This window comes from Martes martes (assembly GCF_963455335.1).
Source record: "Martes martes genome assembly, chromosome: 16".
Taxonomy (NCBI): Eukaryota; Metazoa; Chordata; class Mammalia; order Carnivora; family Mustelidae; genus Martes; species Martes martes.
Genome location: NC_137904.1, coordinates 43,381,878 through 43,397,456, shown reverse-complemented (window position 1 = coordinate 43,397,456; position 15,579 = coordinate 43,381,878). Strand labels below are relative to the sequence as shown.

Genomic DNA, 15,579 nt, shown 5'->3' with positions numbered 1-15,579 from the left:
GCCCGTCGCAGGGGCTGCCGGGAGGCTCTGGAGCTAGTCCCGGCATGCTTCACGTGCGACACTAGCCGCCGCGCTTTTCAGGGGGAGGGCCTTAGGGGCTGGGCGGCCGCCCTGCGGCACGTTTGCCGGCGAACGGGATTACGTAACCGGTGACGTACGGGGGGCGTGCCGCGACCCCTGTCTTCCCTTGGGTGGGCCCCGGGCGAGGAGAGCTGAGGCCCCGATTCCTCGCCCAGCCATTTTGGGACTTCCGAGTGGAAGGAGCCCACCTGTCACAGCTTCACTGCGGCATTGGGACTGTTTCATAGTTTTCTGTTTCCGTTACTCGTTTCTACCCGCGTTTGAAGCAGATCATTTTACTGCGTTCCTTTGCTTGGTAAAATCACGAGCCAAGGTAAACCTCTAAAGCTGTTGTGCTGCATCACATTTGCCACAGCAGCCCATTGGAAGTTGAAGAGTGAAGGGAAAGCGAGTTGTCTGCAGTGAAGCTCTAGGACTTAGTGTTGCAGCGCTACCGTGTTTTCTCACGTCCTCTTCCTTCTTGTATCTTCCCACCCCGGTTGTCATCTCTCCCACAGTGCAGGCTGGTATGATGCTAGACTTAACGAAGATTTTGGAACCGATTTTAAAAGAGATAATCATAGGAACTGGCGTTGGTTCAATATCCTGGCATGATTTTCTTCTTAAGGGTTACCAGACAGGTAGATGAGGGGAATTCTTTGATTTTGGCAAGAGATTGTCAGCAATGAAAAAAAAAAGGGGGGTCTCTTTTCTTTGGACCATAATAAGTACATTCAAAATGCATAATAAGCTAAGTTATTAGTTTACCTATAGGAGTGCACGTTAGTAATATATATAAAACGGTGAAAGGTGACTATCGCATAGCACCGATTTCTGCCCTCTGTACTATTTTTACAAATTGTATGGCTAAAGATTTGATGTTGACCAAATTTATAGACAATATGAAACTAGGAGGCATTTTGAATGCCTTCATATAGATTCAGGATCCAAAAAGATCTCAACTGGTTAAACAAATGGCCAAATGTGACAACTTGTAAATCCAGCTCCAAAATCCAGCTGCCTGAATTCAAAATGGAGAATGGATGATTTAATAAGTGTTAGAAAGATCTGGAGGATCTTTTCTATCACAAGGTAAATTGATGCAAATGAAGCTGCCAAGTTTAGTGTCTAAATAAGGAAAGTGATAATCTGATGCTTTACCTTTCAGTTGTTTGGTCTGGGTTCAATTTTTAAATGAACATGAGCAAGCTTGTTCACTCAGAGGAAACTGAAAAACTCAATATCCTTGCTTTTGAGGAACAAGTATAAGCTCTCTGAATGTTTACATTAAGAGAAGATTTGAGATAGCCACAGCTATCTAACTATTCAAGAGACAATGAGAAAGAAAAAGAATTGATCTTTTTTCATCTCCCTGAAAGGCAAATCAAGAACCAATGGGCTGCAGTTCTAAGAAGTTAGATTTTATCAGTGAGAAAGGATTTTCTATCATTTAGGAAAAAATGCATAGGGGCGCCCGGGTGGCTCAGTGGGTTAAAGCCTCTGCCTTCAGCTCAGGTCATGATCTCGGGGTCCAGGGATGGAGCCCTGCATCAGTCTCTCTGCTCAGTGGGGAACCTGCTTCCCCCTCTTTCTCTGCCTATCTCCCTGCCGACTTGTGATCTCTCTCTCTCTCTGTCAAATAAATAAAATCTTCAAAAAAATGCATAGAAAAAAATGAATTAAAACAAAAGCTGGACTTCATTTGTCTGGAATGTTGTGAAGGGGAAATCATGTATTAGGGGTCAGACTAGATGACTTCTAAGGTCTTTTCAACTATGAGGTTTTATTCATTTAGACACCAGGCACCAAGTATCCTATCCTAGGATCTTGTTTTTAAAGTTGCCACTTACCATATGTGTAAGGGAGAACACAGAACAGAGGGATGAAAAACATACGTTGTGCTCATACACAAAAAAGAAAATGGTGTATTTCTCTATTTTGTGAAAATGATTTCTTTTTCTAATCTTTTAGTATCTACAAGCAGAACTGTTTAATGCTTCCCAATAAATCTAATAAATTGAAGCAGAAGTTCAAAAATTAACAGCCACAATAGTTTATTTACAATTGAACTCTTTATAAGATATTTACAAGACAACCAATTTTACACATCAGAAATGGTATCAAAAGTATGAATTACAACACAGACAACAATATGAAATGGGCATAAAACAAAGCTGAAGTGGACAGACAAGCAATTTCTTTTTAATTTATTAACACTAGCTTAAACTTTGTTAAAGAAAGAAACAAAGAACTATGTTTTAGGAGAATTGCAGGGCCTTTGCTGAAGATTGAATTTCACAGTGTTGTATCCCATGTAGGGAAAAAATAAGACTAATTTTCCCCCCACACTCTAACACACTGTAATTTCACTCTTGGAATTTTGCTAATCTACTCTCCAACCTCCTCAACAACCCTCAACATATCCAAATCAAAGGAGAACTGATCTAGAAGAGGGGACAATAAAATGAACGGTCCTAGGTAGAGGGATAACCAAGGAAATAGAATCCACTTAAGTCTGGCCAGATAGCACCTCATGGATTCCTCTTAGTCTAGCTCAAGTTCAGAATCTGGGGAGTCCCCTGGGCAGGGCACAAAGGTTAAATTTGCGAACCCATATCCAAATTAGGAATCCGACAAATGCTGAAAATCAAGAAGAAAGAGAGGAATCAAGGAACAACGTAAAGAGACACTGATTGGTCTTTTTTCTTCTTGGGCACATTATAAAGGAACATAACATAGGTCAGAGTAGGAAAGCCAAACAGCTTGCCATATTAAAATGATGGAGAACAAAGAAAATCTGGCCCAGTTTTTCTAGAAATCTCCTTCCTCCCCTTAAGGTGTGAGATGAGAGCCCCTAGTGGAGTAAGTCCTATTTCTCTCTACACTCTTACTGCAGTGAAGTTCACAGCAGATTCCCTTGAGGAGAGCCCACTCTCCTAAGCAGATGGAGTTACAAATGAAAACCCATAGCCACACACACACACACAAAAGGAGAAATAAAAGCAGCAAGATCATCCAAGAATACTACATGTGCTGCCGGAATAATTCCTTTAAAAGTCAAACCCAGGGAGCACAGATCAACATGTCACAAAAGTCTTTAGCAGTGGGAGGCCCCTGAGGAACTTTTTTCTTCCCACAATGGTATCCCCATTCTCTCATGCTCCATTGATGGGCCGGCCACACACCCTACATACCTTGGCTTCTCCTCTAAAAGTGCTAATAATCTGGGGACATATTCTCTTCAAGGATAAAAGCCCCTACCTTCTAGGAGATTAGACCCCTACTTGTTTTCACACAATAGTCATGAAGACTAAAGAAAGGCAATTCCTATATATTTAAGACCAGAGGTCTTGGCTCTATTTTCCTTCCAGATAGTTACAGGGATCTTAAACTGAGACCAAAGTGGCCTGGAGTGCTGTCCTGAAATTTTTTAACAAAATGGGAAAGGGGGACCAAGATGATACACATACAAATCTACTTTTACAAAGTGAATGGAGAAGCTCATTAGGTACATCTGTTTGTTTCAAGATGTAGACATTTGCCAGCCAAAGGAAGCACATATTTCCACATACACCCCCCACCCTCCCTAAATCTCTATCCCACCACCAAGAGCTCAGCTAAAAGAATAAAGCCCAACTAAGGAATACTTGAGAAGTGATGTGACACAAGGACATCTATACAGGTTCTGGCATGCCATCCTCAAATGTCAACTGCTTTTGTTTAGAGTCATAACTTGCCCTGAACTAACCATCCCCATTCTCTTTTCCAAGGGTTTTATTTCTTGAGGAGTGGGGGAAGAAATTCAGTTGCCCATTAACTAAGAAAATAATCACAGCCCAAATCCCTTCCCACATGGCTTTATCACAGAATAGTTTTAAGAGAATAACTGTCTTTTCGGACATTTATCTGCCAACTTTTCAATCTCTTTTCTACTCTGTGAAGATGACTTGCTTCATCACTTCACTTTTTATTCCTCATCCGGTCCTTAAGCTCATGGTGAGGTTTTGTTTGTTTGTTTTGTTTTAGGGTAAACACCACTATACTCAGACTCTAAGGTAGGGTATACCAGGGCGAGAAGAGTGCCATGCAGGCACAGCTCTAAAGGCAGGGGTTGCTTCATCTTCCACAAGTCTAATGAAGAGAGCCCTTTTACCCCTCTAACGTAGGCAAATGTATAGAAGCAGACCCCTGAGGCTTCCGAATCTGCCATCCTATAGATTTAGCTTGAGAGCTCATTTCCCCAAAAAGGGAAAAGAAATCCCAATCACCATCCATAATTCACAATTAGCCCAATGAAAGAGTTTTTGTGAAATCAGAGCGATGAAAACAAAACAAGATCAAGGGAATATGGAAGGGCATTATCAGCGAATGATAACATACATGAGGACATAGGTCACATATACAGGTCTCTGCCATTCTCTGGGAACGGCATGCTACAACTATCTGAAGACAGAAGGTTCTTGCCAGCCCAGCTATTTCCTACACGTCCGGTGAGGTGTTTGCTTCTTCTGGATCTCCAACCTGCATCGGCTACGCTCATCCAACCAGGGCAGCTCAAAATTCCTGGCAAAGAAAGGGTAAGGAAATCAACTTGGAAGATGAGAAGGGATTCAGTGTGGACAAAAGATTAACTCTAAAAAGATACTCTGCCCCTTACCACTCCTAACCTTGACTCTCAAGTTCCAAATTTAGAATGTCTTTCCTGTCTCAAAGCCAGAGAAACAGTGCGCTATTAAAGTGACTAAATAATCTCTCTCTAACTCAAAAAGCAATCCTTCTAATTATTTTATCACTGCAAGAGTTAGTTGCCCAGATAGACTCTTCTGTCAAAGAGTCATGGCTATCCCTGAGCCACCTGTTCCACCTTATATCTAGGCTTTTACGAGGTCTAAAAAGGAGGTAAAGTGCAGGCTACCTGAGAAGGGAGGAGGGGGTGGAAACCTTTATACTTACTGTGGAGTTAATTTGGGTAATGGTCGTCCAAATGCTACAACAGGCAAGAAGGGGGTAATCATCAAACTTTCAACTATGGAAGAAAGCCAAATGGGACCTTGTTAGTGACACAGAGGGGAAATGTCTGGCAACTACACCTGCTCCAAAATGCTGTTCATTCATTCAGAGCAAGTTTGTACCCTAGAGCCTCGCACCCTTTTCCTTCTTTGAAAAACCTACTCTTTTAGATAGACAAAACTTACCGTCATCTGGCTCAGGGAAAAATGAGGTAACCTCAGGCTCAGATTCCTGAATTCCTTTCTTTTTATACATTCTGAGCTGCAGTCGTTGTAAAATTCTTTGTTCCCTGATCCTCTGAATATCCCATCTGGGAAAAACAAACCAGACAAAACAAAACAAACAAGCAAACCCAATATTACTGAAACCTGCTCTATAAAAGCAACTAACACAATCCAGACACTAGGGAGACCTGTGCTGACTCTTCTTCTTTCTCTTTTAAAGATTTTATTTATTTATTTGACAGAGAGAGCACAAATAGGCAGAGAGGAAGAGGCAGAAGGAGAAGCAGGTTCCCCACTGAGCAGGGAGCCTGAACTGGGATGGGATCAGGACCCAAGCTGAAGGCAGATGCTTAACTGACTGAGCCACCCAGGAGCCCCTGTGCTTACTCTTCTTAATGGGGTGGGGAGGGTGGGGGTAGTAAAGTGAACTGTCCACCAGGTCAGGAAAGAGCTGTTTAGGTCCAGCAGTCCAAATCACGCACTGATGTTCCACAGAGAGTGGAACTGAGGAAGGGCATACACAAAGAAAAAGAAGCCAAACATCTTTACTTAAGAAGCCAAACATCTTTACAACTACCACTTCAAACGAAGATACTCAACCAATTTCGATGGCAGTAATTTAAGAGTGTTAAGGGCTCCAGGACTTTTCAGAGCATGGATGAGAGAAGTTAGGGTCCAAGGGCTCAGCTGTTCCAGGATGAGTATCTCGTCTCACCTTTTCCTTCTCTTCTCATCCAGCTCCAGTTTTGCATGCCGCTTCGAAAACACACTGTCATCCAGGTTCTGTGTAAAGAACAGCAGCTGATAAACAATTTATCATCATGTGACACATGTGTATACGAACTCATTTCCAGCTTCCAGGAATGTCAAATCTTTTCCCTGCAGGTCCACCTGAGTCTGTAAGTTCTATGGATGTCATGGGAACCTCTTGGTAACAGAATCAACAAAACACATACTCTTTTCCCCATGCCCTTCCTTGCAGACGGTCCAAACTTCAAAATTATTTCTTTAACTTTCCAAGGTGAAAATCATATCAAACTGAAACAACCCCTGAAGCTTGAGGTAGGGAGGCAATCCTCCCTACCTCCATGCCTTGCAAGAGTCTGAGTTTTAAGAGTCAAATGAGTCTGAAATATATAATTTTGTTGCTGAGTGGCACATTCTAACTTTTCTACTTAGCATGAAATTTCATTTTGTTTTGAACACTGCCTAGCTATTTCTTTTTGAATAAATCATTTAGCCACTCTGAAACTCAGTTTTCTATATAAACAAGAGTTGGGCTAGATAATTGCTCAAGTTCCGTTCTGGCTTTAGAGTTATTTAACCCATCCATCCTGTCACTGTAAGACATTCAAGTTAAACCTCCATTTCTACTCTGTCCCTCACTTCCCTCTGCTGACAGGTCTTGGGTACCTACCTCCAAAAGGTCTGAAGGATTTGGGTCCCTTAGAGGCTCTACTGAGTGGTCCCTCCAAGAAGGAACTGAAAAAAAAAAAAGAAAGAAAAAGAAAGGGAGGAGGGGTGGAACCACCCTTAAATCCAAAGTCACACAACCCTCCTACTATTCACAGGACAAGAGGCCTCTCCCCAGATAGGACAAAGTTACCAAGTGATAGGAATCCATTCTATGGCCTCACCTGAAGCCACATTCAGTGTCCTCGCTATGGTATAAAAGAACCTAAAATGCCATTGCAGTCTGCCAAACACAGGAGCACAAAAACCCTAAGCCAATACCTGACAATTCATATAATGGATGCTATTGCAGTTCCTGAAAAACAACTGAAATTTGTAGTCATTTTGAAGTCTATAGTGTAATTATACTCCAAAGAATCTCACTCTCCCACATCCAGCTGATGGGGAACACAGCTCCCAACCATCCACCATCCCACCGACCCCCACCCCAGGCCCAGCCAGCACAATTCCTATTCTACTCACCAGCCAAGACTGAAGTTTCTCCTGCAACACTTGATGGCATCAGACACCCTAAATAATGCAGGAAAGAAGAATCATCTCAGTGTAAAAAGAAAAAAAGCCCACACCCAAAATGGAGGAAAGGATCATCACTGAAGTTCTCACTAGGAAGCCATTTTGGTTTTTTTGAGTTGCTCTTTTGAGAATTTCTCTCTGGGGGAGGGGAAGAGGGAACAACAGACAAAAGAAAAGAAAATAAGCCCACCACTTTTTTTTTTACACTGAGACGACTTCTTTTCTTCATTATTTAGGGTGGTTTCCCTGCAACAGTTGATGGCCAAGGATATCAAACCTTAAACTCAGAACATGGCAGGTGAGTAAAAGTTGACCCTATTTTTCAAATAAAAGATCAGTGTTCTCAAAACTTACATATGTAGTCTTCTTAAACAGCTCCCTCCTCCCTCCAAACAAACTACCTTGCTGGTCCAGCCTGAACAACATGCACAAAGACTTTGGCTTCCTTAGAACAAGCCATTGAGCTTCCTCTTGAGATAGGGGCAGCAAGAATAAGGATTCACACGTTTATTCACAACTCAGGCTCCTCAAAGGGCTGGGATTCCCCCCAATCAGACTCTTTCTGTACTGCTATCCCCACAATCTCAGAGGTGTTTGGATTTTCTGTACTAGGGCAGAGAGGGTTTTCAAAACAGCCAGTCAAACAGAACAGCTCTGGACCAAGCCATTTCCCAATCCCGGATGGGAAGTTGCTTCACAGTTTCTCTTAAGTTGTTACACAGCATTGCCATGGCAGCAAGAAGGTTAACCGTTAAGGATGAACCTGTTCAACTGACTGAACCAACAAAAAACCTGAACCTAGATCAGGATCCTGGTCTAGCTCATGTACTCAAATGTGAGGCCTAATGAATTTTAGATAGTTAAGAAGAGTAATCTATCTTCCCCCACTTAATTTTGTCATCAGAACAGCCAAACAAAGCCTGGAGAATGCTCTTGTCTTATTGGAATGGATTCCCATCCCCATCCCTGCTAGGGCAAGACACAGTGGTAGAAACCTGGGGCTGTGGCTCTATTCAAGAAGACTTCCCCCACCATCACCCCGGAGCGCCCGCAGTGACTGTCACAGACTAACATTACACAATTGAAGGCACATTGCAGTTACTGGTTGATGTAGGAGATAGGGGAGCATTTCTGTGTGGAAGCCATAAAGAAAAAAAAAAGGGAATGAAGACCAAGGTCCCGTACCCCACACCCTCCCCAAGCAGCTCAGATATCCCAAGATAGTCCTTATTGTTTGAAAAATAGTTTGTAGACCATTTTATTTAAATATATGAACAACCAATGGGCTACTGCAATCCAAGTAAACTCTTCACATTTAGAACCTTTGTGAAGTATAGTAAGATAAAGTAAGACTGTTGGTCTTTGGCAGATTCCTCCTGCCCCCCAGACCGGGACATAGAGATACAGATAAATGTTTATAAAGTTAAAGAGCGGAGGCCCAGGTGAAATTCCCCACCCCAAGCTGGCTCCCCAACCCAAAAATTACCATTGGCCCCTGAGAACACCCAAAGACCACCCTCCCAGGTTTCACACAATATCAATTGCAGGAACAGTCGTGCATGGCAAAGTATAAGTTCTATGCATTTCACAGCACAGAAAACCCTTCTTTCAGAGGGCATGCAAGTTGCCGGAGATTACACCCCCAAGTCTGGTGCTCTTGTGATGAGCAACTTACTGGCAAACACATCTCCCAGTGTTGTAAGCAGGCAAATACATTGAGCACATTTTGCTGTAATTCCATCTATTTGCAATGCCTGCACAGTGTCTGTCTCTGGCTGTTAACTTACTCATTCTTGACAGAACTCTGCTTTATTGATTGCACTTTTTTAAAAATGCCAAAGGCATTTTCACACTTGTTAGCTTGACCGCCACCACTAGGGTATAAGAGCAAGTGTTCTCTATGCCTTACTTGCTACAGTCTCCTCCTTCTTTGGAGAGGATTCCCGTAATGGTAACGGTGATGGGGGAGGCTGGTGCCAACGACACAAATACATTTCTGTGGTGGAAAGGTACGGCAAATCTTCTATCTCACTTGAGAAGGCTTTCTCCTTGGGATGGGTGCTGGGTCCCTTCTGGGGAGTGGAGAGTCTTGGCGGGGTGTCCACTGAAGACCGGGGCTTTTCTGGAGTTTCTTGGCTCCTCAATTCACGTTTACAAACAGTTTCAGATAAGGAACCACAGGGTTCCTCTTTAATGGGAGAGTGCTTAGGAGTTTTTGTTTTGACTTTTGAAAATTCAGGAGCCAGCTTTTTAACAGGAATCTTTCTTTCTGTACTTCCAAATGGGGATTTCCTATTAGATAGGGAAGAAAACATTATAAAATGTATTGACTCTTGATAAAATCTTATTTGATTACATTTGGGGGCAAGAGAACAAACAAATGCAGGTATCTAAATATCAAAACATCTGATTCAGTTGGCAGTCACAAGCAGGAACAGCTTCATGCTTACTAGTATATATAACAGGCCCTCAGTTAAGTGTTTGTTGAACAAGTGAGTTTCCATGCTTAAGAACCTCTAATAGTATCTTATTGCCAACTAAATCTAAGAAGGTTCCTATTTTATTCAAGACCCTTTAGCTAACATTAGGTGCCACTACTCTGTGGCCTATTTCATTCCTATCAACCAGAGACCAGTCTCTTATTTTTCTCCCAAATTCTATACCATGTTAATGATAATCTCTATTTCTTTTTTCTTGCTATCTTTTGGCTTTTTCCCACCAATCTCCTCCCCTCCACCACTATTCTTAGAATGCCACCTCCTTTCCTTTTTACCAACCTAAATTCTATACTTCTTTTTCATGATCCTCTCCTCCTTAAAGTTTCACAATTCTATCTCAGAATAATCTTTAATGTCTCTGAATCTTACAAAACTCAGTTTTATATCACTGTTGTCTACTTTCCTATTTTATTGCAACTGAATTCCGAGTTTCTAAAATTTACACCACCTTCACAACTAGTCTGACTTATCTCTTTGGGTCCAAGGACAGTCAGATCTTACTTCTTTATCCACTACTACCTAACATGATGAAGGAATTTAACACTTCCTAATTTGAAGTGAACTGCTATAGTTTTAAGAAACTCAGCCATCACATTTGTTGCTCATTCTCTTTATGATGTACTCTACATTCTGTAATTACTACTGTGACCAAAATGTTCCTAACAGATTTTTATAGCCTGCAAGAATGTTTCAAGATAGTTTCTCAGCATGGAAGACCTCATAATTCAGGATATGGTGGTATTAAAACTAATTCATAAATCCTAATCCCCTTCTCTCAGTCACCGGAAACACATGTCCTCATCATGTCCAGACAGTGTAACAAAGTTATCAGCACACCTTTTGTGTCCCTTTCCACTCCGCCCACAAGAGAAAGGCTTGGGAGGCAGAGTCTGGGATGTCTCGGAAAGCTCCGGCTGGCACTCCAGTTTAATTTTCTCGGATAGCTCCGTTTCCTCTCTCTCTTCAGTTTCATAGCCCTGAAACAGCTTGTGCCTTTCTTTCTCGTTATCCTTCTTTACCAGCTGCATCCGCCTTTCCATACGTTCAATCCGAGCAAGGAGCTAAAAGAAAGAGTGCCAAAATGCAGACTTAAAACACAAAAAAAAATTACACCCAGGTACTTAGCTCCATTTAGGCATCAGTATGGTCTCTTCTGCCTCTTTCCCTGGACAATAGTAATTCAACTTATTTTTAAGTTGAATTAAGACAGGCATTAATCTCAATAGTTTTCCTTAAACGTGATACAGAAGATGAGGTACTCTGCTTAATTTTAGGGCTAACCTAGCTGAGGAGGGGAATGGGGGAATTTGTAGTTCATTCTTTTGAAAGAAGATCCTCTTCTCTGGGAGGGGCCACAACATGCCTTTCAAATGGCATGGTCTCTCTACTGCTTATCATGTGGCTCCAAGTCAGTCTGGGAGTTTTTCAGAATTAACCTTATGTTCTTTTAGGAGGCCCTAGGTTTCTCCAAATCCTATCCTTTCTACTTTCACTCCAAAATGCTATACACAGGGGCAAAGTCCAAATGGTATATTGAGAAGGAATGAAAAGCTCACAGTCACAGTGCCATGAGGGATTGCAGTGTTACTTGAAAGGGGTGTGCAGGGCATTTAAACAATGAACACTCAATTTGGAAGAATTATAACCAGTACCCATAGTCCCACTGATCATGAAATATGCGTATTTCTTTGCATTTGAGATAACAAGAAAAAAATCTACCTATTTATCTAAATATTAATTAAGCCAAATCTTTTAACTTTAATTAAAGGAGAACTACATAATCAAACTGAAAATGGACGTCTATTATCATTGAAAACTTCACATTTAGAACGTTCTGAGAAAAGGTGCCAACTATGCTACTTAAAACACTACAGTGAGAATTTTATTTGGGTAGACAGCAATATTAATGTTCTCTTCATTATATCTACTTAGCTGCAGAGATTTTGGTAGAGGCCAAACAACAACTGGAATAAGAGAAACAAGCTTAAGCAATGCTAAGACTGCAATACACAACAGAAACAGTGAATGCCAAGTTCAGACTGATACTCTATCCTTAACTCACCCCACTTTTCCTGCCTGGGGAAGTCTGCAAAGGGGTCACTACCTCAGGAACTGAGCAGAAACCTCCACAATCAGCAGAGAGCCCCCTGTCAGCCATACTGTCATTTCATTTCATCTTCTGTTTTGATTCACAACCTTAACATTACTTAACCATGGTCTGTGGGTGACATTTCCTTGATTTCTTCCCCTTCACTGGTCCTTTTCTTCCCGCCCCCCCATGTAAGGATATGATGTGTTGTAATTACAGTACCATCACACCCCTAGACTGCAGTACAGTAGCTGAGCAGTGCCACCTCCATGTTGAGTAACTTCCACAAATCAAGACCATGAGATATTTTGATGAGACCTGCCCCAGCTCCCATTCCACCTTGCAGAATGCATTCTCCAATAAAAGAGCCCGATGCCTGATGCGATTCATTTGTAAAGCAAACAAAATGAATAGCCCTCTGCTCCCTTGCTTAGCCCTTGTGCGCACACAACGCCAAAGAGAGAGAGAGAGAGAGAGAGAGAGAGGGAGAGAGAGAGAGACTGCTGCAGCCTGAACACAACAATTGTAGAAACCATGTTTATTTTTAGGCAGCTGTGAGGTATGCTCGCACAGTAACACCCCCCCCCCCTTACACACAGCCTTCCTGGTACCTGAAAGAGTATGTTTTAACGCATAAGGTGCTCTTGACTACTGCTGCAGTGAAAACAAGCCTACATAGTCATGCTCCTCAGAAGTACAAAGAAATAATAAATTACTGCTCTACTATCTTAAGATTCTAAAACAGGGATTTTGGAGGGAGGGGGTCTACTTGGTACATTTAATAAACTCACTTTCCCCTGATGCCTTAAAATCTACCAGCCCTTCAACACCATGCTTATACAAGGGAGCTAGTCAGTGGGTCATGTTTTATAACTCAGATTCTTATTCAAAACTGTCTGAAATCAAAGGCGGTGATTTTCTTCATATCATTTAAGAAAACTAAAACAGGATTCCACTGTGAATCACCTCTACCTCTCTGGCAGTTAAAAAGGCCTACTGCCCTCCTATCTAAAGATGCTACAGCAGTGCAACAGCTGCTCTGCCCCTCTCTAAAAATGCATTTCTAACGCAAAAGCTCTTTCATTTAACCCCTTCCATAAAGCCACCACATATGCATCCCACCTTTACATATTTAACCCTTCACAAATCAGGTCTTTTCCCACTCTCCACGTCTTTTCCCACAAGTCTGGGACTGTCATTTTAAATTAACCCTTTGGCACCGGAAACCTCCCCTCCCCCTCCCACTGGGAGGTTGCCCTTTAACCCTTCCCTCCAATCCAACGTGTCTGTGAGCCTGGTTCCCAAGGACCCGACACTTAAGATACTCCTTTGCTGGTGGCCAACCCCCTTACCCCTAACCAAGGGATACCTTAACCTCCTACAGGCCCCTTCCCCCGAGCATGCGCACAACTCGCTCGTCGTCCCGAACGTAAATTAACCCCTCCCGTACCGTGTCTCTCTCTGACTTCAGCTCCTCGATCTCCTTTTCCTTGGCCTGCAGCTGCTGCTGCTGCTGTTCGATGAGGTCCAATTGCAGCAGAAGAATCTGTTTGAGGCAGGCGGCCTGACTGGAGGCTCCCGAGCCGCCGCCACCCCCGAGAGGGCTCTTCCTCATACTCTTCCATCTGCCCTCGCTGGCCGCCAGGGTCCCGGCGGTGGCGGTGGGCGCGAGGGGTGGCGGCCCCGGCAGAGGTAGTGGTGGGGGTCCCGCCGGGTCCGAGGCGGTGGCAGCTGGGGGAGCCGCCCCACCCTTGTCCCCAGCCCAGGGCGTAGGCTCTTTGGCCGCCGCCACGAGAGAGCCCGTCTGAATGGGCAGCACCGCCTGATACTTAGGTCGGGGACTGCAGCCGGCTCCCGCGGCCGCTGGCTCCCCCCCAATGCCGGCTTGTTTGGTGGCCGGGGGCGGACAGGGCAAGGGCACCGAGCCGCCCCAGCTCTCTTCCTGCTGCCCGGGGGCCGCCCCGGCCGGGAGTAACAAGCCCCGGCCCTTGCCGCCGCAGCCGGCCGGGGAGGGCGCGGGGCTCCCGCCCTGGGAGGAGGCCAGCGGGGGCCCCGGCTCCTTGAGCTTACGGTGCCGGGGGAGGAAGTGGGCTTCGGCCGCCCCGGGCTCGTCCTCGGGCCCGCCCAGCGCCGCAGCCCGCTCGTAGTCCAGTCGCTGCTCAGGGTTGCCGCCGGCAGGGGCCGCGGCCGCCTTGAACACTGCGGATCTCATGGTCATAGTGGTCCGGAGCAGCGCCGGGGACCGAGACGGAGGAGGGGGTGGGGAAGGGGCGAGGTGTGGGGGGTCGAGGACGGAGGAGGGGGAGGGGAGTTTGGCGGGCTCGCCTCAGCAGCGCGGCAGCAGGCCTCGGCTAGCGCGGCTCCTCCGGGGCCCGGGCGCCATCCCGCCGGCGTGCGGAGAAGTGGAGGCCGCGGCTGAGGCCCGCCGCCGGCCCATGGGGGCCTCGCCGCCGCCTCTGCTGCCGCCGCCGCCGCCTTCGCCTCAGAGGCAGGAGCTCGCACCCAGCCGCCCCCGAGCTCATCCCCGGAGCTCGCTTCGGCCCCCCCTGGCCCGGCCGGGCCCGCCTCGTCTCCCCACCCCACACCCCCCCTTCCCCGCCCCGGCCCCCCGCCCCGGAGCTCGCCTCAGCCGCCCCGAGCCTCCATTTTCCCCCCGCTCCTCCTCAGGAGGGGTGGGAGGGATGGGTCCGCCCAAAGCCCTCCTACTCCGGGAGGGGGTCTGTCGCCTCCCCTGGGGGTCTCCGCGGCTCGGGGTCCCCCTCCCCCACAGTCACCCCCGGCGCCTCAGCGTTTCCCTTTAAAAAAACGGAGCCGCTCGCAGCCGCCACCGCCGCAGCCGCCGCTGACCGGAGGGCGCATGCGCCGGGCGGGGAGCGGGCGGGAGCGAACCGGGAGCGGAGAGGAGGGAGGCGGGCCGCGCTATTGTGAAAGGGGCCGCCGGCGCCTCGAGGGGACTGGGGAGGGGGCCGCGGGGGCCCTGGAGGCTGGGGGCCGGCGAGGGGAGGCCAGGGATGAGGGGCGAGGACCGAGAAGCCCGCGGAGGAGCGGGACGAAGGTGGGCTGCCGAGGGAGGGGCGAGCCGGGGGAGGGTCAGGAGGAGGGAAGAAAGGGCGAGGGCGGCGACGGGCAGATGGAGAATGCGGAGGCTCGCCGGGAAAAAGGAGAGCGAGAGAATGGAGCGTAGAAGAGGGCAGGGGGCTTCAAGAGGCAGACGCGCCCTTCGGGACAGTGGACCGAGCGCTGCACGTACCCGGCCTGCGCTGGCCGGCCCCTTCCCCCGGCACTTTGGCAGCCCGCCCGGCCCTCCCCGGAGGGGCCCCGCGGCCCCCGCAGCCCCGCAAGCCTCCTGGACCAGAGTCAGGATTCGGGCTCCTGTCTGAGCCTGTGGGTGTTTCCTGGGGGTAGAATTCTAACCCCTCCACCCCCTCCACTCCCCACCAGCCCCACTCTGGTCTAGGAGAGAATGAATTTCTTTGTCTCTGAGGGATCCAGACCAGAAACGGAGGGACCTCTGGTTTCCAGAGGGAGGAAAATCCATGATGTCTGCTGCCTAGGGAGTTCTTGCCACAACCTCCCTGGAATGAAGTATTGCCAACTACCAACAGTTATTTCCCAACGGCTATCTCCCCAGCCTTCTTAAGTCACTTCTAGCATCTGCTGGAGGTTCATGAAGGGTCAAAGCCAAAAGAAAATCTCGGAAGGGATATTTGTC

At 46.4% G+C, this 15,579-nt stretch overlaps 1 protein-coding gene across 2 annotated transcripts; it reads right to left on the bottom strand.

The window, feature by feature from the left end:
* Nucleotides 1-2,089: 2,089 nt before the first annotated feature.
* Nucleotides 2,090-14,370, bottom strand: MSL1 (MSL complex subunit 1). 2 transcript variants are annotated; one of them, XM_080826168.1, is made up of 9 exons: nt 13,318-14,213; nt 10,616-10,839; nt 9,190-9,572; nt 7,230-7,277; nt 6,712-6,776; nt 6,010-6,077; nt 5,256-5,380; nt 5,014-5,086; nt 2,090-4,623 (listed from the first exon to the last, which is right to left on the bottom strand). In XM_080826168.1, the coding sequence occupies exons 1-9, from the start codon at nt 14,083-14,085 to the stop codon at nt 4,533-4,535; spliced, it is 1,845 nt and encodes a 614-aa protein (XP_080682294.1). In that variant the 5' UTR covers nt 14,086-14,213; the 3' UTR covers nt 2,090-4,532. The 2 variants fall into 2 exon arrangements, with proteins under 2 accessions (XP_080682294.1, XP_080682295.1); XM_080826169.1 differs by lacking the exon at nt 7,230-7,277 and having other exon boundaries at nt 13,318-14,370.
* Nucleotides 14,371-15,579: the final 1,209 nt, after the last annotated feature.